Raw genomic sequence first — 19,012 nt, forward strand, 5'->3', positions numbered from 1 at the left:
CCCTAATGGTCCCTTGAGTCTCAGCTGGCAATATTGTTACAGTGGCAATTACATTTCACCATGAACTTAGTGGGACCTTAAAACCACTGCAGCAACGTAAGCAACTGCTGGGTCTTCCCTAAGGGCAGCACAAACCAGACTAAGACTGTAGCCCATGGGCCATATGTGCCCAAGTATAGCTATGAATGTGACTCAAAACAAAATCACAAACCTACTTGCCTTAGTTAAGGTTTATATTGCTATGAAGAGACATCATGACCACAGCAACTCTTTTTAAAGGAAAGCGTTTAATTGGGGCTGGCTTACAGTTTCATAAGTCCAGTCCATCGTAGTCATTGTGAGACAGGCAGACATCATGCTAGAAAAGGGGCTGAGGGTTCTACAGCCAGACTGCCAGCAGCAGGAAATGAATGTCACACTGAGTGTGGCTTGAGCATCCGAGACCTTAAAGCTCACTCCCCGTGACCACTTCCTCCAGCAAGAACACACCCACCCCGTCCAGCCAGGCTCCTAATAGTGCCACCTTCCATATTCTGTTATTGACATGGACTCTGCCACTCTAGCCTATGGAGACCATTTCCTCTCAAACTGCCGCACCACCTAAAACATGACTGGATTATTTGCGATTGTTTTCCTTTGTAACTGGACTGAGTAGTTGAGGATGATCACTGAAATGTCAAAAAAAAAAAAAAAAAAAACTGGACATGTCAGGAAGATTACTCTTCCATAAAATGCTGGTAATATGAACTTCTATTTGGTAGAAGTAGTTATTTATGCAGATTGCATTGCAGCCTTTTCTCTCTCCTTTTAACTCTTTTAGGGGACCAGTGCTGGGCACTGAGCCTAGGTCCTGGTACATAAACAACTGAACAACTATAAAGTGCTAAAGCACTGGTACAAAGTGAGCATTCCAGCAATGCAAACTATGGCCAAGATAGCCTGGATAGTTGCTAACGCAATAGTATACAAGCATTTATCTGAAGTGGATGGAAAATGAAATAAGGTGTGGAGTATGAAGTGGGAAGCACTAAACTGAGCTAGAGTGGCAGAGTCCGTGCCAATAACAGAATATGGAAGACTCTGTTCACTAAACCCCAAAATTTTCAAAGTGTTATTAAAACAAATAAAATGAGGTAAGCTTTATTAGGCATGAGGGTGAGTGTGTGTGTGCTACCTAACAAATATTTCCCCACCTACATTTTAGTTTGAAAGATTTATTTTACTTTTAATTAAGCGTTTGTGGGGGGATGAGGTCTGTGCACAAGTACAGGTTCTCACGGATGCCACAAGAGGGAGTCGTTGCATCCCTTGATTCTGGTTACAGGTGGCTGAGCTGCCTGATAATAGCACTAGAAATCTCATGTGGGGTGTTCTACTAGAACAATGTGTGCTCTTAACCACTGGCATCTGTCCAGCCCTCACTTTGCCTTTTTTTTAGAGCAAAAGTTCTGTAAACTTTAGTAAGCCCTGATGGTCAATTAAGACAAATAAAAATAAAAACAGTAGGTTCTTGTAACAATAGTAATTGTACAAAGAAAAAGAAATGTTTAGATTGATCAGTTTTTAATGACAGGAAGAAGCATGGTGTTCAAAGTTAACAGTAAAAAGAATATAAGTATTATGAGACCTACCCCATTACCTAATTATAGTGGATGAATATACATTTTTTATAGACAGATTTGGTAAAATAGAAAAGCACCACCTAATCATTACTCATTCTCAGACTAGACTCTAGTGATTTGTGACATAAACTTACTTGAGATCCTATCTTATACTAAGGATAAATGAGAATACATTTATAAACAGCAACACTAATTTTACTACTTACAAGGTAAATCTACTTTTAAAAAAGGTATCTCAAAATAGATGGAAAAGAACTCACACATTCAGTTCACTATAAACAGCATTCTGAAGTTTCTTCTCCCAACCTGTTTTTAAGTTTAAAAAAATAAATATTATTGTCTTAAATATGCAACATAGTAAAATTGTTTAATTATAAGATTTATTTTATGTGTGTGTCCCTGAATGTATATATGCACGCCAAAATTTGTGCACACGTCTGCAAACGTCAGAAGACAGCATCGGATCCTCTGTTACTAGAATTGTCGTGGGCTGCCATGTGTATGCTGGGAACCGAACTAGGATCCTTTACAACAGTATTCCTAACTGCTGAACTGTCCCTCTAGCCCCAAGTTAATAAAACTTAACTCACTAAAGCGTTGGCATCGTGGTTATTTGTGAAAGAATTCTGTCAACTACTAACTGCTATGTAAGTAAAACTGTTGAATCACTTTCCCAAGTTAAGGGTAATGCCTTCTTCCACTGTCGATGCGCTAAACAAATGCCAGTGTCTTTGAACTGATGCTGTGATGGGTGTGTCAGGGAGAAGGACAACAGCCCAGTACATGCCAGAGACCGGACGCAAGGACCAGCCACAGCCCACTGGTTATCAAACTGCTGGCCAGCAAAAGCAGAGTAAATATTCCGAGAAACTACCACTTACTATTTCAGCCCCCACATGTAAGTGTTGAGGCCAGGTCATCCCTGCTTGTCCAAAAAATTAAGATTTTCCTTTTTTTTTTTTTTCTTTTTTGAAAGCAAAGAAAAATAATGTAGAAGGATGAAAAGCCATGGCAGGAAGTAAAAAGACAAGCTACTAAGAAAGGCGTGTTCGCCACACTTGGCACGTATTTTGAGTAGGAAGAAAGCAACTGATTATTGCAAAGCAGTCGTTTTTATGGTGTCCTTGAGTGTTTGCCCAATTTCATTAGAATGTGTGAAGTCTAATAATCTCCAGAGACAAGCCCCTCAGTCACGGTATACCAGTTTTGAGGAGAAAGCCGAAAGTCTGAGGATGCGTAAAGATAGGAGATCTTTACAAACCTGATATTTTAAAGAATGCCTTAATATCTTCTTTGAGTGACTCAAGTCTGATCTCGGGTCTCTGAAGGCAGGCCTAGAGTTTTGGAAAAGAAGGCAAAGAGAAAACAGAAGTAGTTATGAGCTCATATGCAATGCTAACACATGCGCAGAAGGAAACATCTGGAGGTTATCTTAGCTTCCACCCATCTGACTGGCTCACCATGGAGAAGGCCTCACCAGTGCCATGACAGCATGCAGTCTACACAGAGCACGAAGGTGTGCAGCTTACAAGCACTTAGCACGTCTAAATCCCAAGTAGAAATGTGCTCAGACTTTAGCAATCTATTCTCAGATTACACCCCAAATCGAGGGTACACCCCTAGCATGCAGTTTGCTTTGCTGCTCAATGCACACAAGTTGTGCCTGATTATGAAAGAAGCATAAAACCCTTAATTTATGCATGCTGTTACTAAGGTCTCTTTCACCTCAGATGGATGCTTTGTGTTCCATGCTGCAGTGTCGACCATAGATAATGTATTTTTTTTCTACTTGTGGTGGAATTATTCACCCTCTAGGTGTTGGGGTTTCACGACACAGCTCTCTGTCTGGGAAAGGCTAGCAGCACAGTCCTTAACAAGACATTGCTGTTACGCCATGGTATTTTATGCTCACGGCAAACCCACTCAGACAAAGCTTGTTCTCATTCCTTGTGTGCCTTGCTCCTTCCCTCAAACTTTAAGTCTTCTTCGGGGACACTGCCACCACCTGGTCTCCCAGGTCAAAAACGTCAAATTTACTTAAATTCTCAACTGCATTTGAACTCCTCCATGGCCCAGCGTCCTCCTGGAAAGAGGAGGCTGGCGGCTGTGAACACCTTGTAAGATTTACTTTCATTATTTGTGATTATACGGATGTATGCTTTTGTCTGGAGTGTGTGTACACAAGGGCAGGGGCCTGTGAAGACACAGGCATTGGCTCTCCCTGGAGCTGGAATTACAGGAAGTTGTGGGCTGCCCAGCATGGATGCCGGGATCAAACTTGGGTCCTCTAAAGCCCAGTGTACACTCTTACCTGATGAGTCATCTCCCTGCCTGAAGCTTTTTTTTAAAATCTTGTTTATCATCAAAAAAAAAAAAAAAAAAAAAAAAAAAACAGACCAACTAATAACAAAACCAAAGTTCCATGGAAAACATTTATAGAAAAACTAGGTGATATCTATCATAAACCCAAAGTACAATTGGCTGTGACCACTTAACAGCCAGGAGACCTGTGTAGGGGGAAATACAGAACCCCCAACTGGGCAACAAACATGCTCTGGAACATGTAATGAGCCAATTGTGGAGCAGGACTAAAGCCTGCAGGGAGGGGCCAGTCTGCTCCAGTGTGAGCTGGCAAGAAGCTAGAGCAGTCAATCAAGGCCCTTTCCTAATGATAACACCAGAGAGAAAACATGGATGGAGTAATCAAACTGGCTGACAGGGGAATAACTCACTACCTTTGAGAACTGGTAAGTAAAAGAAAGCACGTTTATCCTGTCTTTCTATAAGAACGGTGCACCTGAGAAACGGAACAGTAAAAGGGAAATGTTAGTTAGTGAGCATTGCAGCTTACCAGCTGGACAGACAGCATGGCAGCTAACAACACTTCCTGCTCTTACAAAGGGCCTGACTTCAGTTGCCAGCACCCACATGGCAGCTCACAACTGCCCATAACTCCAGTTGGAGGGGTTCCAATGCTCTTTAGCCTCCACAGACACAGGGTATATATATAGTGCATGAATATACATTTCAGCAAAACACTTAAACACATAAATGCTACAGTGTTGCAGCTAATAACTAAAACAGATCACTAGAATGTCACTTTGCAACCCCAGTCAATGTCTGACTCTAGACATCTAGCAGATGCAGCTATTAACTCCACGGAAGACACCCAGACAGTATGGGCTGCCCACTGAAAGAACACTACTACCAACAGCCGTGCCCAGAGCATGGCATCTGAGTCTCATGAAGCCTGGCATCCAGCTGCCAATTAAGGAAACATACAAGCTCCGCTGCTGGTCTGCGGACATTATTTCTGTTACTCCTGGCAACGGGAAGTGGCACAAGATGGATGATTCTAAGGTCCCCGGGGCCATGTGGCTTCTGTCCTGAGTGAGCCTGCCTAACTGCTCTTCCACGTCCAGGAGACTGATAGCAGAGGGCACAGTGGTAATAGGCCAGGAGGCACAGTGAGCAAGGCTCGCGCTGGGAAAGCACAGCTGAGGGTCTTGTGTGGATGCTGCAGAGCCACGCAGACTGATGGAGAGTGCAGCGACCACAGAAATCTCCTCAGAGAAGAACGTGCAGCAGGAAAACAAGCGCCCGAAACCCATGCTGAGCCTCAAGCAAACTGAGGCCACTCTGCCAGCCAATGCACTTGTGATCCACCAGCCCAGATGCAGAGAGGACCAGACAGGAAGGAGCCAGACAAGGAGAACTACCCATGGCAGGATTCTGCCAGGTTCCGGCCTGCTCAGAGCCATGAACCCCGGGGCTACTCTGCAGTCGGGAAGGGAGGGCAAGATCCATGAAGAAGCCTCTGCCTCTTTACCGGTGCTCACTCCCGTCACTGACCCGGGCTCCTGTGACATACTGAGAACTTGAGGAGGGCCCTGAAGCAAGAGACTTGGACCTGTACCCCAGGAAGTGCAGACGACTCACCCTTCCTCTGCGTCCTTACCTGGCCTTGCTGGGGGACTTCTGCAGAAGCCTCTAGTGCTACCCACGGACTCTATGCAAGATGGAGACTGACTCACCGCCCACAGACTTTTGATAAAAGGCTATTCATTGTTCTTGAGCAGCAATTCTTAGGACCAAATACATTCTGAGAGAGAGAGGGAGGAGGGAGGGAGGGAGGGAGGGAGGGAGGCAGGAAGGAGGAAGAGAAGGAGGGAGGGAGGGAGGGAGGGAAGGAGGGAGGGAGGGAGGAGGAAGGAAGAGAGGAAACATGCACGCATGGTGAGCTGCACTATGAGTTCAGGCAGTATAGGCCAGCCTATAAGGAATGCTAAGATAAACAGTCCAGCCTTTAGCTGAGGCAGCATTCTTTAGAAGAAAGGGAAAGAGGCTGGAAAGAAGATTTAGTGAACAGAGTGCTTGCGGTGAGAGTATGAGGGCCAGACAGGGGAGCCCCAGCACGCACACACATGCTGGGCACATACGGTGGCCGCTCCCATGTCCAGGACTTGAGAGATCCCAGAGTAAACCAGCTCACTAGAGTAGTCAAGTTAGCAAGAGCTTGGTTCACGAGAGGGACCCTGCTTCGGTATATAAAGTGAAGAATGACAGTGGGAGACACCTGGCTTCAACCTCAGATGTCTGCATCCATGCAAACACATGTACATGCACCCAAGCACACACACACGAGCATAAGCACGTGTGACTATGTATACACATATGTGTGCCACGCAGATAAATAAACAAACCTATATTAAAAAGACCAGGAGGCATTTGTCTTTTAAGTTGGCAGGACTAAGCTATACTAGGAGAGAGATACACATGCAGGAAACTGATCACCAGGGACAGCAGGTGCCCAGGGAGGGGCTGCTCTGCAGCTCTAAGGCGGCAAGTGAGTGGTCCAGCTGTGACTGTCTTACCCGCTTACACGGTAGGTGTTACAAAGTCATTCACCTTGAAACAATGCATTAATGACTTGCCATTTGTTTGTATGAAAAAGCTTCAAAAAATGAAAGAAAAGAAACATGTCTTCCAAAACCTTCCAGAACACCCCCTTTCTCCACTCTAGAGTCTCACCTTTAGTCTAGTCCTTTTTTTTTTTTTTTTTTTTTTTTTTAATTTACACAAGGAGAGGTGTCAGGTCCTCCGGAACTGGAGTCACAGACAGTGGTGAGCACTGGGAACCAAATGCAGATCTTCCGTGAGAATAACTGCTCTTACGGCCACAGCCCCGGGCCTCATCTTTTCCATGAATGAGTGCATCGTTTCTGAACTTTGCCTGCTGCCATCTGCCCACCTGCACTTCTTCCTTCTTAGCATTCACTTGCTCCTAGCATGCCACCAATCAACTCACTTCTTACGCCTACTGGCAAATTATATGTCTCATTTGTTTGATGGCAAGCTCCACTGGGGTTGCTATCTTTGAGCTAAAATAGTTACTTTCACAAAGTACACACACAATACATGCTTATTGAATGAATGAATGGATGAATGAATGAATGAATGAACGAATGAATGAACGGATGAACGAACGAACAAAGGAACCAACACCACCTTTTCCAATCTGCTCCCTAGCGCTTTCTTCCTAAAACAGAAGTGTAAGGAGTATGGGTTTTTCCTCCCACCGCCAGTCTTGTCCCGCCGCCGCGCCAGCCCCAAATAACACACCGAGACCCTGTATTAGATATTATACTGTTGGCCAGGTACTACTTTCTTATCGGCTAGCTCTGTCTTAAGTATTAACCCATTTGTGTTAATCTATGTATTTCCATGTGGTCTTTTTACCGGGAGCCAGCTGCCGCATACTGCTCTCTCCAGACTCTCCATCTTTTTCCCTCCTTCCTACTTCCTCTTCCTCCTTGTCTCCTAGTCCCTCCTATCTTGCTTTCCTATTGGCCAACAATGCTTTATTATTAACCAGTATGAGAAACATATACAGAATGACATCTCCCATCACAGAAGTCTGTCCTGGCTGTGGCTCTCCAGAAGGACAAAGGAGGCTGGAATCTCGAGCAGACATACGTGACCCTTTGAGATGCAATTTACTCTAGGTCGGCCGCTGGGGCTGCTGGGCCGAGCTAACGATCCTTCACTTTCTCATCATGGTTCTCACTAGTCATAGTAAGTTATATCTAGTGATACCCCAACTGGAAATCTCCAGGGCTCCAAGCATTTGTTCACATCATTTCCTTAGGAAAAAAAATGCTCCCTCAACACTAATACATACCAGCTCCCGAAGCCTGCTTCCCAGCTCCCGTAACACAGATAGAACATCGCGTCCTCCGTGACAGCCCAGGGACTGCACTGAACACTTGCTCATCTGTCTGGCTAGATAATCAACTGAAGGACAAGGGCCGGGTTTCCAGTTCTGCATCCCACATATTACCCTGGCATTAATTGCTGCTTGACAAAATTATATTGACCAAACCATGTTCTATTTTTTTAGCCAATTTTATCCCAAAATAAATAAGGAACTTCATAAAATTATTTTTAACTGAGAAGAGTGATTTCCAGTTCATTATTCCCAGGAGTATTTTAAAAGCCGTAAAACCTCCGGCTCATTATTCACAATGACCAAGGAAAATGGAAATTTAACTTCTCTGTTTTTCTTTCCCGTCTCTGGCTTGTGTTTGGAAATGATTCATGCAGTACCATTTAAAGAGTTTGAAGAGGAAATCTTGGTACTCTTCCTAAACATTTTCACTACTTCAATGTTGCTAGACTTCTTTGGTAAAACTTTTTATACTGCATACAAGCCTGCAGAGAGTGAAGGGAGCTGAGTGAGATGGAGTCCTGATTGTGACTGCTGACATGGGCACAGCTGTTGTCAGACTCCAGAGCCTCAGATCTATGGGGGAACGGCAAAACCCTCCCTCTGGCCCATGTATGAATCCTGATAGAGTATGTAGGAGATTCCATCACAGCATTCTCCCCTGGGACATTGACTGAAGATTGATCCCCTACAAGATTAGATGCATGATTCAGTAGCATGAGCCTATCTAAAAACAGACTCTCTGGAAACACTACTGGGAGTCCAGCTGTACAAACCACACTGAAGGCAGCTTTCCGATGCACTGGGAACCAGCCTTGCTCGCTAACATTCAATCAGTGTTTAAAAGGCACAGCTCCATCCTGATACAGTTCCAGAATCTTATTTCTGTATTTTGTCTTGATTGCTCAACAGGGAGAATAATTCTGATTCACAGAGAAGTATTTGTATTACTAATAAATTTCCTAGGGATCCAATCATACACCCAAACTAAAGCAATGCAGGAAATTGACAGAGGAGGAGGAGTTAGAAACTTTTAAGATAAATCCAAAATTCCCTCATCACTAACACAGAACTCAGACTAGGGCTTCTGACCCAGCTGTCCAAGTGTGCATGCACGGTATCCCTTGACTTGGTGTCTGCACCCCAGCACTGATCGAGGGAGCAGCCAGGAGGACATGCGCACTTGGCCCGCACCCTGCCTTGCACTACAGCGACTGTGGCACCCTCGCTTTTGCAAAGCATCAGACACAGACATGTGTAAACGGACATTTACAGGAGCAACGCAGACTACGCACTAAGCTTTTTGGTGCTCAATGTTAAACTGCCTGTCTTTAAGCTGGGATATAATAGAACACAGTTTAAAAAGCATTTACGATGGCATGGGCATGGGTTTGGCACCAGGGAGCTGAAATTATCTCCCAGACTTACTTATTAATTTGATTAAGCCAATTAACATCTCTGCATTTGTTTCTTCTTCATTTAACAAAGGACAAAAAAAAAAAAAAAAAACTAAGTTGTTATGACAATCAAGGAAAATATTGTCAAAGTCATTTTAGGCTATGTAGTCCAATATAAAGTTATCTTATAAAATAAGATATGCCCAGATGGTAATAGACTGGCTATCCGTAACATTTTCACGGAGGAAGATACGAGTCTTGGAGAAGGATGCTTTTAAAAGACCTACAGCCAGAACTGCAGCCGTCTTTAAACCCAATGCCTCTAGCTCACAGCAAGCTGAAGCGTTCCCCTCGAGTAAGACTGTGGGTGGGGAGGTCAGGGTTTGACCCCTGCACTCTGCCCCCTTTCAGGCTGACTGACGGTGACGTCACCCTGCCGCATGTCTAAGCACATACGATCTTCCTCTCCCCAGTGCACAGGTGTGCATACACACAGGGGCACGTGCGCACAGATTTCATTCCCACTGGAGCAGTCCTAAGTTCAAAGCCTTGGCTATGAACAGTCTGAGCTTTCTGGCCTGGGTGAGTCAGAGAAACTGGAGAAGCAAATCAGCAGATGCTGTGGCCAGGGAGGAGGAGGCTGCATGCCTCACACAGCCTCTGCTTCTCAGGGCACTCACGCTGGGCTCCAGGGTTCCAACCATGCCGGGAACGCATGGAAATCTAGGGTTAGACGGGACTGTAGGGAACTCTGATGTGCCACTAACCCCGGGAAGCCAGGCCAGGCCCCTGCCCTCTGCATATCTTCTAGGTGCATTTATGCTCTGTTCATCTGTATTGCTCTTGCAATAATTAATCGAATCCTTTGTACATGCCAGTTGCTGAGTTTAAAAATAAAAAGAAGATATCCTCCCTTACTTTTGAAGATCTCACAGGATAATTAAAGACATAAAAATAAAAGTGAGAGATACTATTAAAAAAGATATTACCCTTTCCCACAGTAATTCCCAGACATCCCAGTCATTAGTGTAATTGTTCCGAACTTCGTCTAATTCCTCTCAAGAGCCCATTACCATCTCTAATGAGATGCTCAATGAAAACATGTTGAATAGAGTATCTCCATTTCTTCCTAATACTTCTGGTTCCAACTAAAAGTGTAGCACAGACTCACTGCTGTAACCCTAGCAGTCCCGATGGACACCCTGCAGCCAGGATTAAGTGTTAATTTCAGATTGGAATGTCTGGTGCCCTGAACGCTGACTGCGCCTCACACGCAGCATGCGCTAAGCCAGCCCTACTCTGGTTCCTCTCACTTGAAGATGGGTCCCGCCCTGGCTGCCTTCTGCTGGCTTGCCCAAGCTGACCCGTTTTTCTGCCTACAGCCTCTCCTCTACCTTCCCTGTCACCATTACCTCTCAACCCCTTCCATGGCGCCATCCTCCCTTCACTTTGTGAGACCAGTTTCCTCCCTCCACCCTCTCAGCTTGTTCTTATTAATCCGGGAAGCAACTCAGTGATGACACAAAACACGAGATGAACTTTGACACGACAAATTCATATTGTAATATATATGTATCTTAAGTATACATTCCATGCAGGCAAGAGCTCTTGGAATTCTGTATGCCACCCCTCATGTCATTATTTACTACTTTATAGAATTAAAGATTCAACAAAAGACATTGTACAATGCATAAAGATGACATCACTTCCTGGTTCAGGACAAATAAGAGATCCTGAGACTCAAATTTGTATATCCACTGTCCCAGTGCAATCTAGATCTTCCCCAAACATATGTCAAATATTACCAAGAAAGACAGACTATGCATACTATCTTCCAGGGGACCCAAGTTCAGTTCCTAACACCGTCAGGTGGGTTACAACCACCTGTAACTCCAACTCTAGAAAGAGCTGATGTCTCTAGCCTCCATGGGCAGCTGCATTCACCAGCACATACCCACACTTACGAGTGCTCACACACACAGGGACACACACACACACACACACACCAAGTACACACACACGCACATACAATTTTAAAATAATTTTTAAAGTCTTTTTTTTAAAAGATAAAATGTATTTTGCTCTAATTGTGGCCCATACTAATGTAACTTCTATATATTTGAGATATAATTTTATGAGTGTTTTTTTAATTAATATTAAGATGTTCTGGGGTTCTAGAGATGACAATACCTATTGCATATTCCTCTGTCTGAAGCCTATCTTGTTTCAGGGCCCTTCCTGTTATAATTCTATCATTTATAATTAAGATTGAATAACAAGATATATTAAATGCTTAATGGAATAAGAATAACATTCTAGGGCTTTATACAACATCCATTTTAATCACAATAAGATAACGTAATAATACTGATGTCAATTTGGAATGAGACTGTCACCCCAGTGTCTACAGAATGAACGAGAAAACTCCATCCTAAGGTCTAGAGTAACTTCAAGACAGTTACTGGGGAATATTCAGAAAACTATGTAAGAGGGTATACTAAAAGACAATTGGTGGCTATTAAATATGCTGATGACAGACAGCATTAGATTGCAAGGAGAAAAGTCTAAAAAATCTATATTTAGCTTTTAAACATCTATGCAATTATATTTTACTATGTAAGTTGCTCTAACAATTTCTGTGAGCACCTAAATGGAAAATTTAAAGCACTATAGATGTACCAACAGGAGAATATGCTTATTAAATGTAAAAAACACATAGGATCCTGTGAGCTGTTCAAAAGTACCTTAGCAAGGCTAATTAAAGGTATAAAGGGGTCAGTGTTTCAAGGACGAAGGGCAAAGACTACATTGAACATGGAAATAATGAAGAACACAGGATGAGAAAACGCTGTCTCATTTGCATGTTAAAAAACAAAGCAAAAAAAAAAAAAACCAGGTTTCCTTTCATAAACCTTTTACTTACAAGTGTGAGATATATTACCTTGTTCAGCCCTCATCAAAAGGGATGGATATGTACAGTACAGATGGAGAAACTGCTGGGTGGTTAATGTCCTTGTCTAGAGCAAAGAACAAAAAGTGAATGTTCTCTCTCCCTCTCCCCCCTTTATACACACACACAATCACAAACACTCACACACACTCCCACTCACTCACACATACACACACTCACACACACAATCACAAACACTCACACACACTCACACTCACTCACACACACAAACACACTCACACTCACACAATCACACACAATCACACTCACACACACAATCACAAACACTTGCACACTCGCAAACACTCACACACTCACACATACACACACTCACACACACAATTACAAACACACAATCACACACTCACACACAATCACAAATACTCACACACTCATACACACACTCACAAACACTCACACACACCATCACACACACTCACACATACACACACTCACACATACATACACACAATCACACACACTCAATCACACACACACTCATACACACAATCACACATACACAATCACACACACATAATCACAAACACTCACACACACACACGTGGAAAAGCATTGCTGAGTAAACAGGAATTAGACCAACAACAGAAAACCCTGGGAGAGTGACTGGCTGTACAATGTCACCTCTCTCTGCCTACTGGAAAGACAGGACCTGAGAGTCAGGAGTGGCCCAGCACAACGCCTCGTGCAGGCCCGCCGAAGACACATAGACAAACAACTAGAGACTTCACAAGTATCAGAAGCTTGGTCAGTTTTATCCTCAAGAACCGGGACTCTGTGGAATAGAAGACTAAACACATAGACACAGAAAAGGTTTAGGTTTTAGACCCAAACGTAAAGGACTCACAGAATACACCAAAGCCTTTGCTGAAAGCCTGGGGGCCCAGGAAAGAGCCAACGGGAGACCGATCTTGACTCAACACACTCCATAATGCATTAAAGTGGATGACTAATCCCAAGATGACTAGTCATGGGGGAAGGTGACAATGATGCTGTCATTTTAATTTTATTTTCTATTTTAATTTGTCCAGAATGCAAAGCTTCTGATAAAGGCGTGCTGCTGTCCACCTGACACCACACCACACAAAGGCAAGACTCTTTCTTACGTATAGTTACTACTGCTGTGATGAAACACCACGGCCAAAAGCAACTGGAGGAGGGAAGAGTCTGTTTGGGTTACATGTCCACTCCACTGCTCATCAGTGAAGGAAGTCAGGCCTGGAATTCACACAGGCTGATGCCGGCGCCATGGAGGGGTGCTGCTCACTGGCTTGCTCTCCACGGCTTGCTCACTCTGCTTTTTCACAGAACCGAGGATGGCCAGCACAGATGTCACACCATCTGTAATGGGCTGGGCCCTCCCCCATCCACCACTAATTAGTATGGAAACGTTCCACAGGCTTGCCTATAGCATGATGATCGGGGGCATTTTCTTCTCAGCCAAGGCTCCCTCCTCTCAGATGACTGTAGCTGGTGTCAAACTGACATTAGACAGAACAGAATGAACGACCATCAACAATAATATAAAAACAACAATACCTTCTTAACAAGTTCACTGAAACCCTCCAAACAGAAGCAAATGTTAAAAGCCACCAGGTATGGGCAGGCAACAGTCAGAAATGACAGAATTACAACAGAAGACAGGAAAAGACAACAGATAACACCCCAAGCACACTGCAAGGAAACCATGTGCACCTTAGAATGCACAAGAAGTGTCCTTTAAACTGAAGATTACCAAAAGCACCACTGGATGGATGAAAACCAAGAAATTTGAGACTCAGGGTATAACTCAGTGGCAGAGTACAAGCAGGACTCCAAACCAATCCCAGACCCTAGCACTCCAGCCCCTGTGCAAAAGCTAGCAATTTGCTCTAGAAAATCTGTTGTTAAAGAAATGCTATGCTATTAGGAACCTGAAAACTAAAACAATGAGTTATCACAGCACATACCAGGCACAGATGACAAGTACTGGGGAAAATGTGAGCAATGGGAATTTTCTTTCATAGTTCACAAGAATAAAAACACACTGTGTCCGCCCGGGGAGGCCAATTGTCACTGTCTTACAAATTAGCCATCGTCTTATCACACAACCATCAATCACTATCCTTGGTATTCTTCAAATTTGAAAATGTGTGTTTAGACCTGAAGCATTACTGAGAACTGTTTATAGAGGGTTCACCTATAGCAGCCAGAACTTGGAGGAAACCCACATTCTGTTCAGGGTGGACTGTACAAAATGATAAGCTTACACAATGAAATGCCACTTGGCAGAAGAAAACTCAATTATCGAGTCATGCAAGAGATACTAGGAACTGATGCACTGTTGGTAACTATGAGAAGCCAGCGAAAAGGTCACGTACTATGTCAGCGTGGTGGTATGATATTCTCAAAGGGACACGTTTAGACAGAAAAAGACAGTGGTAGATGGGATCTGGGTACTCAGGACAAGGAAGGGGTGAAGAACAGTCCAGTAAGGCACTCGGAATTTTACACGAAAGCTCTGGAGCTGCACAGCAAAAAGAATGAGCCCTGGTGGAACTACAGACTCCAGTAATGGTAAGGGTTCGGCATCATCCCACACTGGTGAGACACAGTAAAAATAAAGGGGATCTCTCGGAAGTAAGAGCAGAGATGGGGAACTGCCTGCCTTCTGCTCGATTTCTCTACAAACCGGAAGCTATTCTTAAAACAAAGTGTGTTGACTAGAATAATTAACCTCCCAAACAGAAAGTCCTAAACACAGGCTATATTGGAGAACTCGCCCCAATGTTTAAATAAATAAATAAAAGTTCTTAACGCTTATAGAACGTAGCAAATGAGAAAGAAGGCAACACCCGTTACTCATCCATGAGGCCAGAATACATTTATATAAGTCTTAACAGACATAAGAAAGGAAAGTGGTACAGCTATTTTTCTCATCACAGAGGGCCACCGACGTCAGCGAGTTTGTGCCAACTCCATCTAAGAAAGCCACTGTGAGACAATCTCACTCACAGACTGACAATGAGCAAAACGCACACTATTTACAAAGTCATAACCCTGTTGCCTTTAAAAACTTAGTAGTAGCATAAACATATCAATTAACGGACACAAGAAAATATGGCATGCAGTAAATTTATATGCAAAGTGTAAGATTACAAAGAACTGTGTATGGTTTAAGAAATGGGTAGAAAATTTTACAAAATCTTACAGTACAAATAGGAAGTCACTTGACTGAAAACAATAGAGGCAGAAATGGAAAGTAGTTTCTGGATTGACGGAAACAAAAGCAGTAGGGGCGAGAGCCCTGGCAGTCTGGGCGTTCTACCTACCAGGGATCACGTGTTTGCTTGTTTATTATCTTAGAATCTCATGAAGGTAACACTATTAGGTTAACAGTTTGACCCAACACAGGGATAGTAAGTGATTCCAAAATCCAGCTATCACCACTAACAGGCCTGGAATAAAATCATAACTTTTGAATCCACTCTGCCCCCCCCATACACACACAAAGAAAACCAGAAACTGTTAAGAAAACAAAATGAACCAGATTCTAAACAAGGTCACCCAAGGACAAACTGGTCTCCATACTACGTGGCCTTTGGGAGAGCTTGGGAGGGAAGGGAGGCAATCAACTACTAAACATATAGACAGAGGGGTTTTTTGTTCGCGTGTTTGTTTTTGTTTTCCACTTCTGTTATATTGGATTTTAATTGTTACATTTTTCTATTTTAATTAAAAGTTTTTCATACGGTACATTCCCATCATGTTTCCCACTCCCCCCCCAACCTAACTACCCACCCCATTTTATGTTTTCTCTCTCACACAAACAAAAACAAGGTGACAGAAATCAAAACAAAATCAATTAAGACCAAACAATGCCAAAGTGAAACAGAAAGTCTACCAAAAAATAGCCATGGAGTTCTTTGTGTATTCTTGTATTGGCTAACTACTCCTGGGCCTGGGGACTGCCCTGGACCATGGTTGATGTCCTCAGTGACAATGGGGAGTGTATTTTCTCTTTGCCAGTGCATAGCAATTGCAGTTAGCTTCTTGATTAGAGGTGGGAAATGTGTTCACTTCCCCTCTCGGTGATGGAACTCCACCAGACTGGAATTTGTATAAGTGTTCCTATGTGCATCAGTCCTGCTGTGTGGAAGTCGCTGTCTCCTTAGAACCAGCCATCACTTCTGGATCTTACAATCTTTCTTTTCCACAAAATTTAACTAACTAACTTAATATAAATGTTCTCCATCCAGGAGTTAAACTAGAAACAACAAAAGAAAGACATTGGGGAAGAAAAATCCCCCCCAAAATTTGAAAACTAAACAGTGCATTTTCTAGATAATCCATGAATCAAAGATAGTCACCCAGAAGACATATTATCATTACCCACAATAAAAAAAACAAAACAAAATCTAAATATCTGCCAGGTAAGTCCTAAAGAGAGGAACTAACAATGGGGCTCCCAAACAATGAAATGCTGGTGGTCAGCAATTAAAAGGAACGCGAGTACAGAAATACCAACAGCAGGGATGAACCCCTAAAGCCTAATGCTGACAGCAGCTCCCACAACAGTGTACATGCTGTGCGATCGCATTTAGACGGCATTCTCATACAGGACAGATCTCCCGGTCATCCCGCATCCTCACGGCCCTTGGTTTGTTTGAATGTGTTCCACAAATGCCAGGTGGGCGCATGGCAAATCACTTCAGGGACAGTAAAGTGCAAGAAAGCCACACTTTTTTCTTTCTTTCTTTTCTTTTCTTTTCTTTCTTTTTTTCTTTTTTTTTTTTTTTAAATGTACAATGAGTCCCAACCGAGCCACGAGGCAGTAAAGGGGAAGGAAGGCATGCCACTCAGCAGTTTAGGAGCAACGGGCCCCTTGAACGGCTGGCTCCACGGATAAAGGCATGAGGAGCCTTGGCCTGAAGAAAGGCGTGATGTGCCCCACCCATCTTTAATACCATACGATCGCCCCGCGCCTGGGTCTGAGCAACCCGGGGTGCGGGGCTCGGGGACGGGGTTTAAGGCACCGCAAGGGAGCGGTGGGCAGAGCAGACGGCCGCCGGCCTCCCTCCTCCCCGCCGCCGCTTACCCAGGCCTGCCGCTCCAGCTGGGCGTACAGATTGGAGCCCTTGAGTTTCTGGACTATCTGGGCAATGATGAGGGACAGGTCCGACTCCTCCTGCAACATTTCCCCGCCCTGGCCCGCCCAGCCGCGGGGACAGCCGCCGGCACGGAGAGAGCGAGCGAGCGAGCGCGCTGCAGGGTCCCACTCGCGGCCGCTGACACTTGTCCCGGACCCGTTTTACGCCGGGACTCCGCCAGCGGGCGTTGCCAGGCAACTGCTGGGCCCTGCGTCCGTCCCTTCCTGGTCCCCTCCGCCTCGGAAAGGCCTGGCACTTGCGTTCCGAGGACGGAAAGAGTCCAGGGCCCCCGGGGAGTCGATTGCGTTTCATTGTTCCAGTCTGATGGAAAACCCAGAACAAAAGCTTGTTCTTGGGCAACCAGGACGGATGAGCAAAGGAGCGAGCGGAGAACGGTGTGTGTGTGTGTGTGTGTGTGTGTGTGTGTGTGTGTGTGTGTGTGTGTGTGTGTGTTGTGTGTATGTGTGTGTGTGTGTGTGTGTGTGTGTGTGTGTGTGCTGAAATTTCGTATACAGACTATACCATAGAGGTTCATAACTCTTCTACCAGTCCAACTCTACAGAACGCGCCTGTGGACGCAATTGCTGGTGATCACACCCAAGTATGTTGTGGGGCTCTGACACCAGCTGCCTCAGTTCAGCGAGGTGCTTGAATTTCAGAATTCAGTTTACGCCCGTTGACAGGATGTTTTGATGGTTGGACGAGGTAAGAAACGACGCATGAAGTTGCAGTTTTCGTTCCTTTTCTATTGTTTCTTAGTCTCTACAGTCATACCCTAGGATCAGTCTCCTTGTAGACAGAGACCAACCAACAAATATAACTACTACTTTTTTTCCTTTTTTAAAGCATTCATAATTCAAAGACGACTCCCTTATTCTTCAAGAAATTTACCAACTAGATATCCCCTCTTCTGCGTGCTCACTGGGTCTGTTAGTCATGGTTCGACTTCCAGTTTATCCAGCATTTACATGCAAGGAACTGTGTGAGCACAAATATTTAACAAAATGCAGTTCTTGTCCTCAAGGAAATGTATGAGAGATGTTTATTATTGGAAGTAACTGGTTTAACTAATTGAATGTCTGAATGTCGACACAAAGCCCAATAGTAGCTCGATAGAAGCCCTAAGGTATAATTACACATTAGAAAAATATCACTAGAGTAATTAAGGATCAATTTCAGTTTTGTGTGTGTACATATATTTTAAGCAGGAAGAGCAGCCTGAGGTTGCTGAAAAGGCTACTCTGGTCTAATTACACTGAACGTTAATGCGCTCAAGAATCACGATACATTTTGCTAAGTCAAATGTGGGTTCTGATTCAGTGAGCCTCTAGTGGGATTTGGTAATCTGAACTGCTGACAAGGGCCCTGAGATTGTAATGCTTGTGATCCAAAAGCTAAATTCTAAACAGGAAGAGACTAAACCAGATAATGAGAACCCAAAGGCATGGGACACCTACCATCTATGTACATCGACCACATCTTGGCATTGGTTACACCATCACAGAGATACTGTGACACCAGATGCAGGTTCTCCGATAATCCACCTGGTCTATATGATTTAGGAAAACAACTCCGCAAGAGTCAGCAAAGAGATACAGTACTTCCTTTGTTTCTTCGAAAACAAACAAACAAAACACTCTCCTACAACACAGGTCTCAGACCCGTCCAAG

General features: G+C 44.0%; 1 protein-coding gene across 3 annotated transcripts in view; it reads right to left on the reverse strand.

The window, feature by feature from the left end:
* Positions 1-17,470, reverse strand: part of Tbc1d19 (TBC1 domain family member 19) — a 95,968-nt gene extending 78,498 nt beyond the window's left edge. For all 3 annotated transcript variants that reach the window (XM_051174082.1, XM_051174080.1, XM_051174081.1), the window contains exons 1-3: positions 17,291-17,470; positions 2,884-2,956; positions 1,883-1,928 (exon numbers count right to left, since the gene is read on the reverse strand). In XM_051174082.1, the coding sequence (XP_051030039.1) occupies positions 1,883-1,928; positions 2,884-2,956; positions 17,291-17,389 (218 nt within the window). In that variant the 5' untranslated portion in view covers positions 17,390-17,470. The remainder of the gene's footprint in view (positions 1-1,882; positions 1,929-2,883; positions 2,957-17,290) is intronic.
* Between the last annotated feature and the right edge of the window lie 1,542 nt (positions 17,471-19,012).

This window comes from Phodopus roborovskii, unplaced genomic scaffold, assembly GCF_943737965.1.
Source record: "Phodopus roborovskii unplaced genomic scaffold, PHOROB, whole genome shotgun sequence".
Lineage (NCBI taxonomy): Eukaryota > Metazoa > Chordata > Mammalia > Rodentia > Cricetidae > Phodopus > Phodopus roborovskii.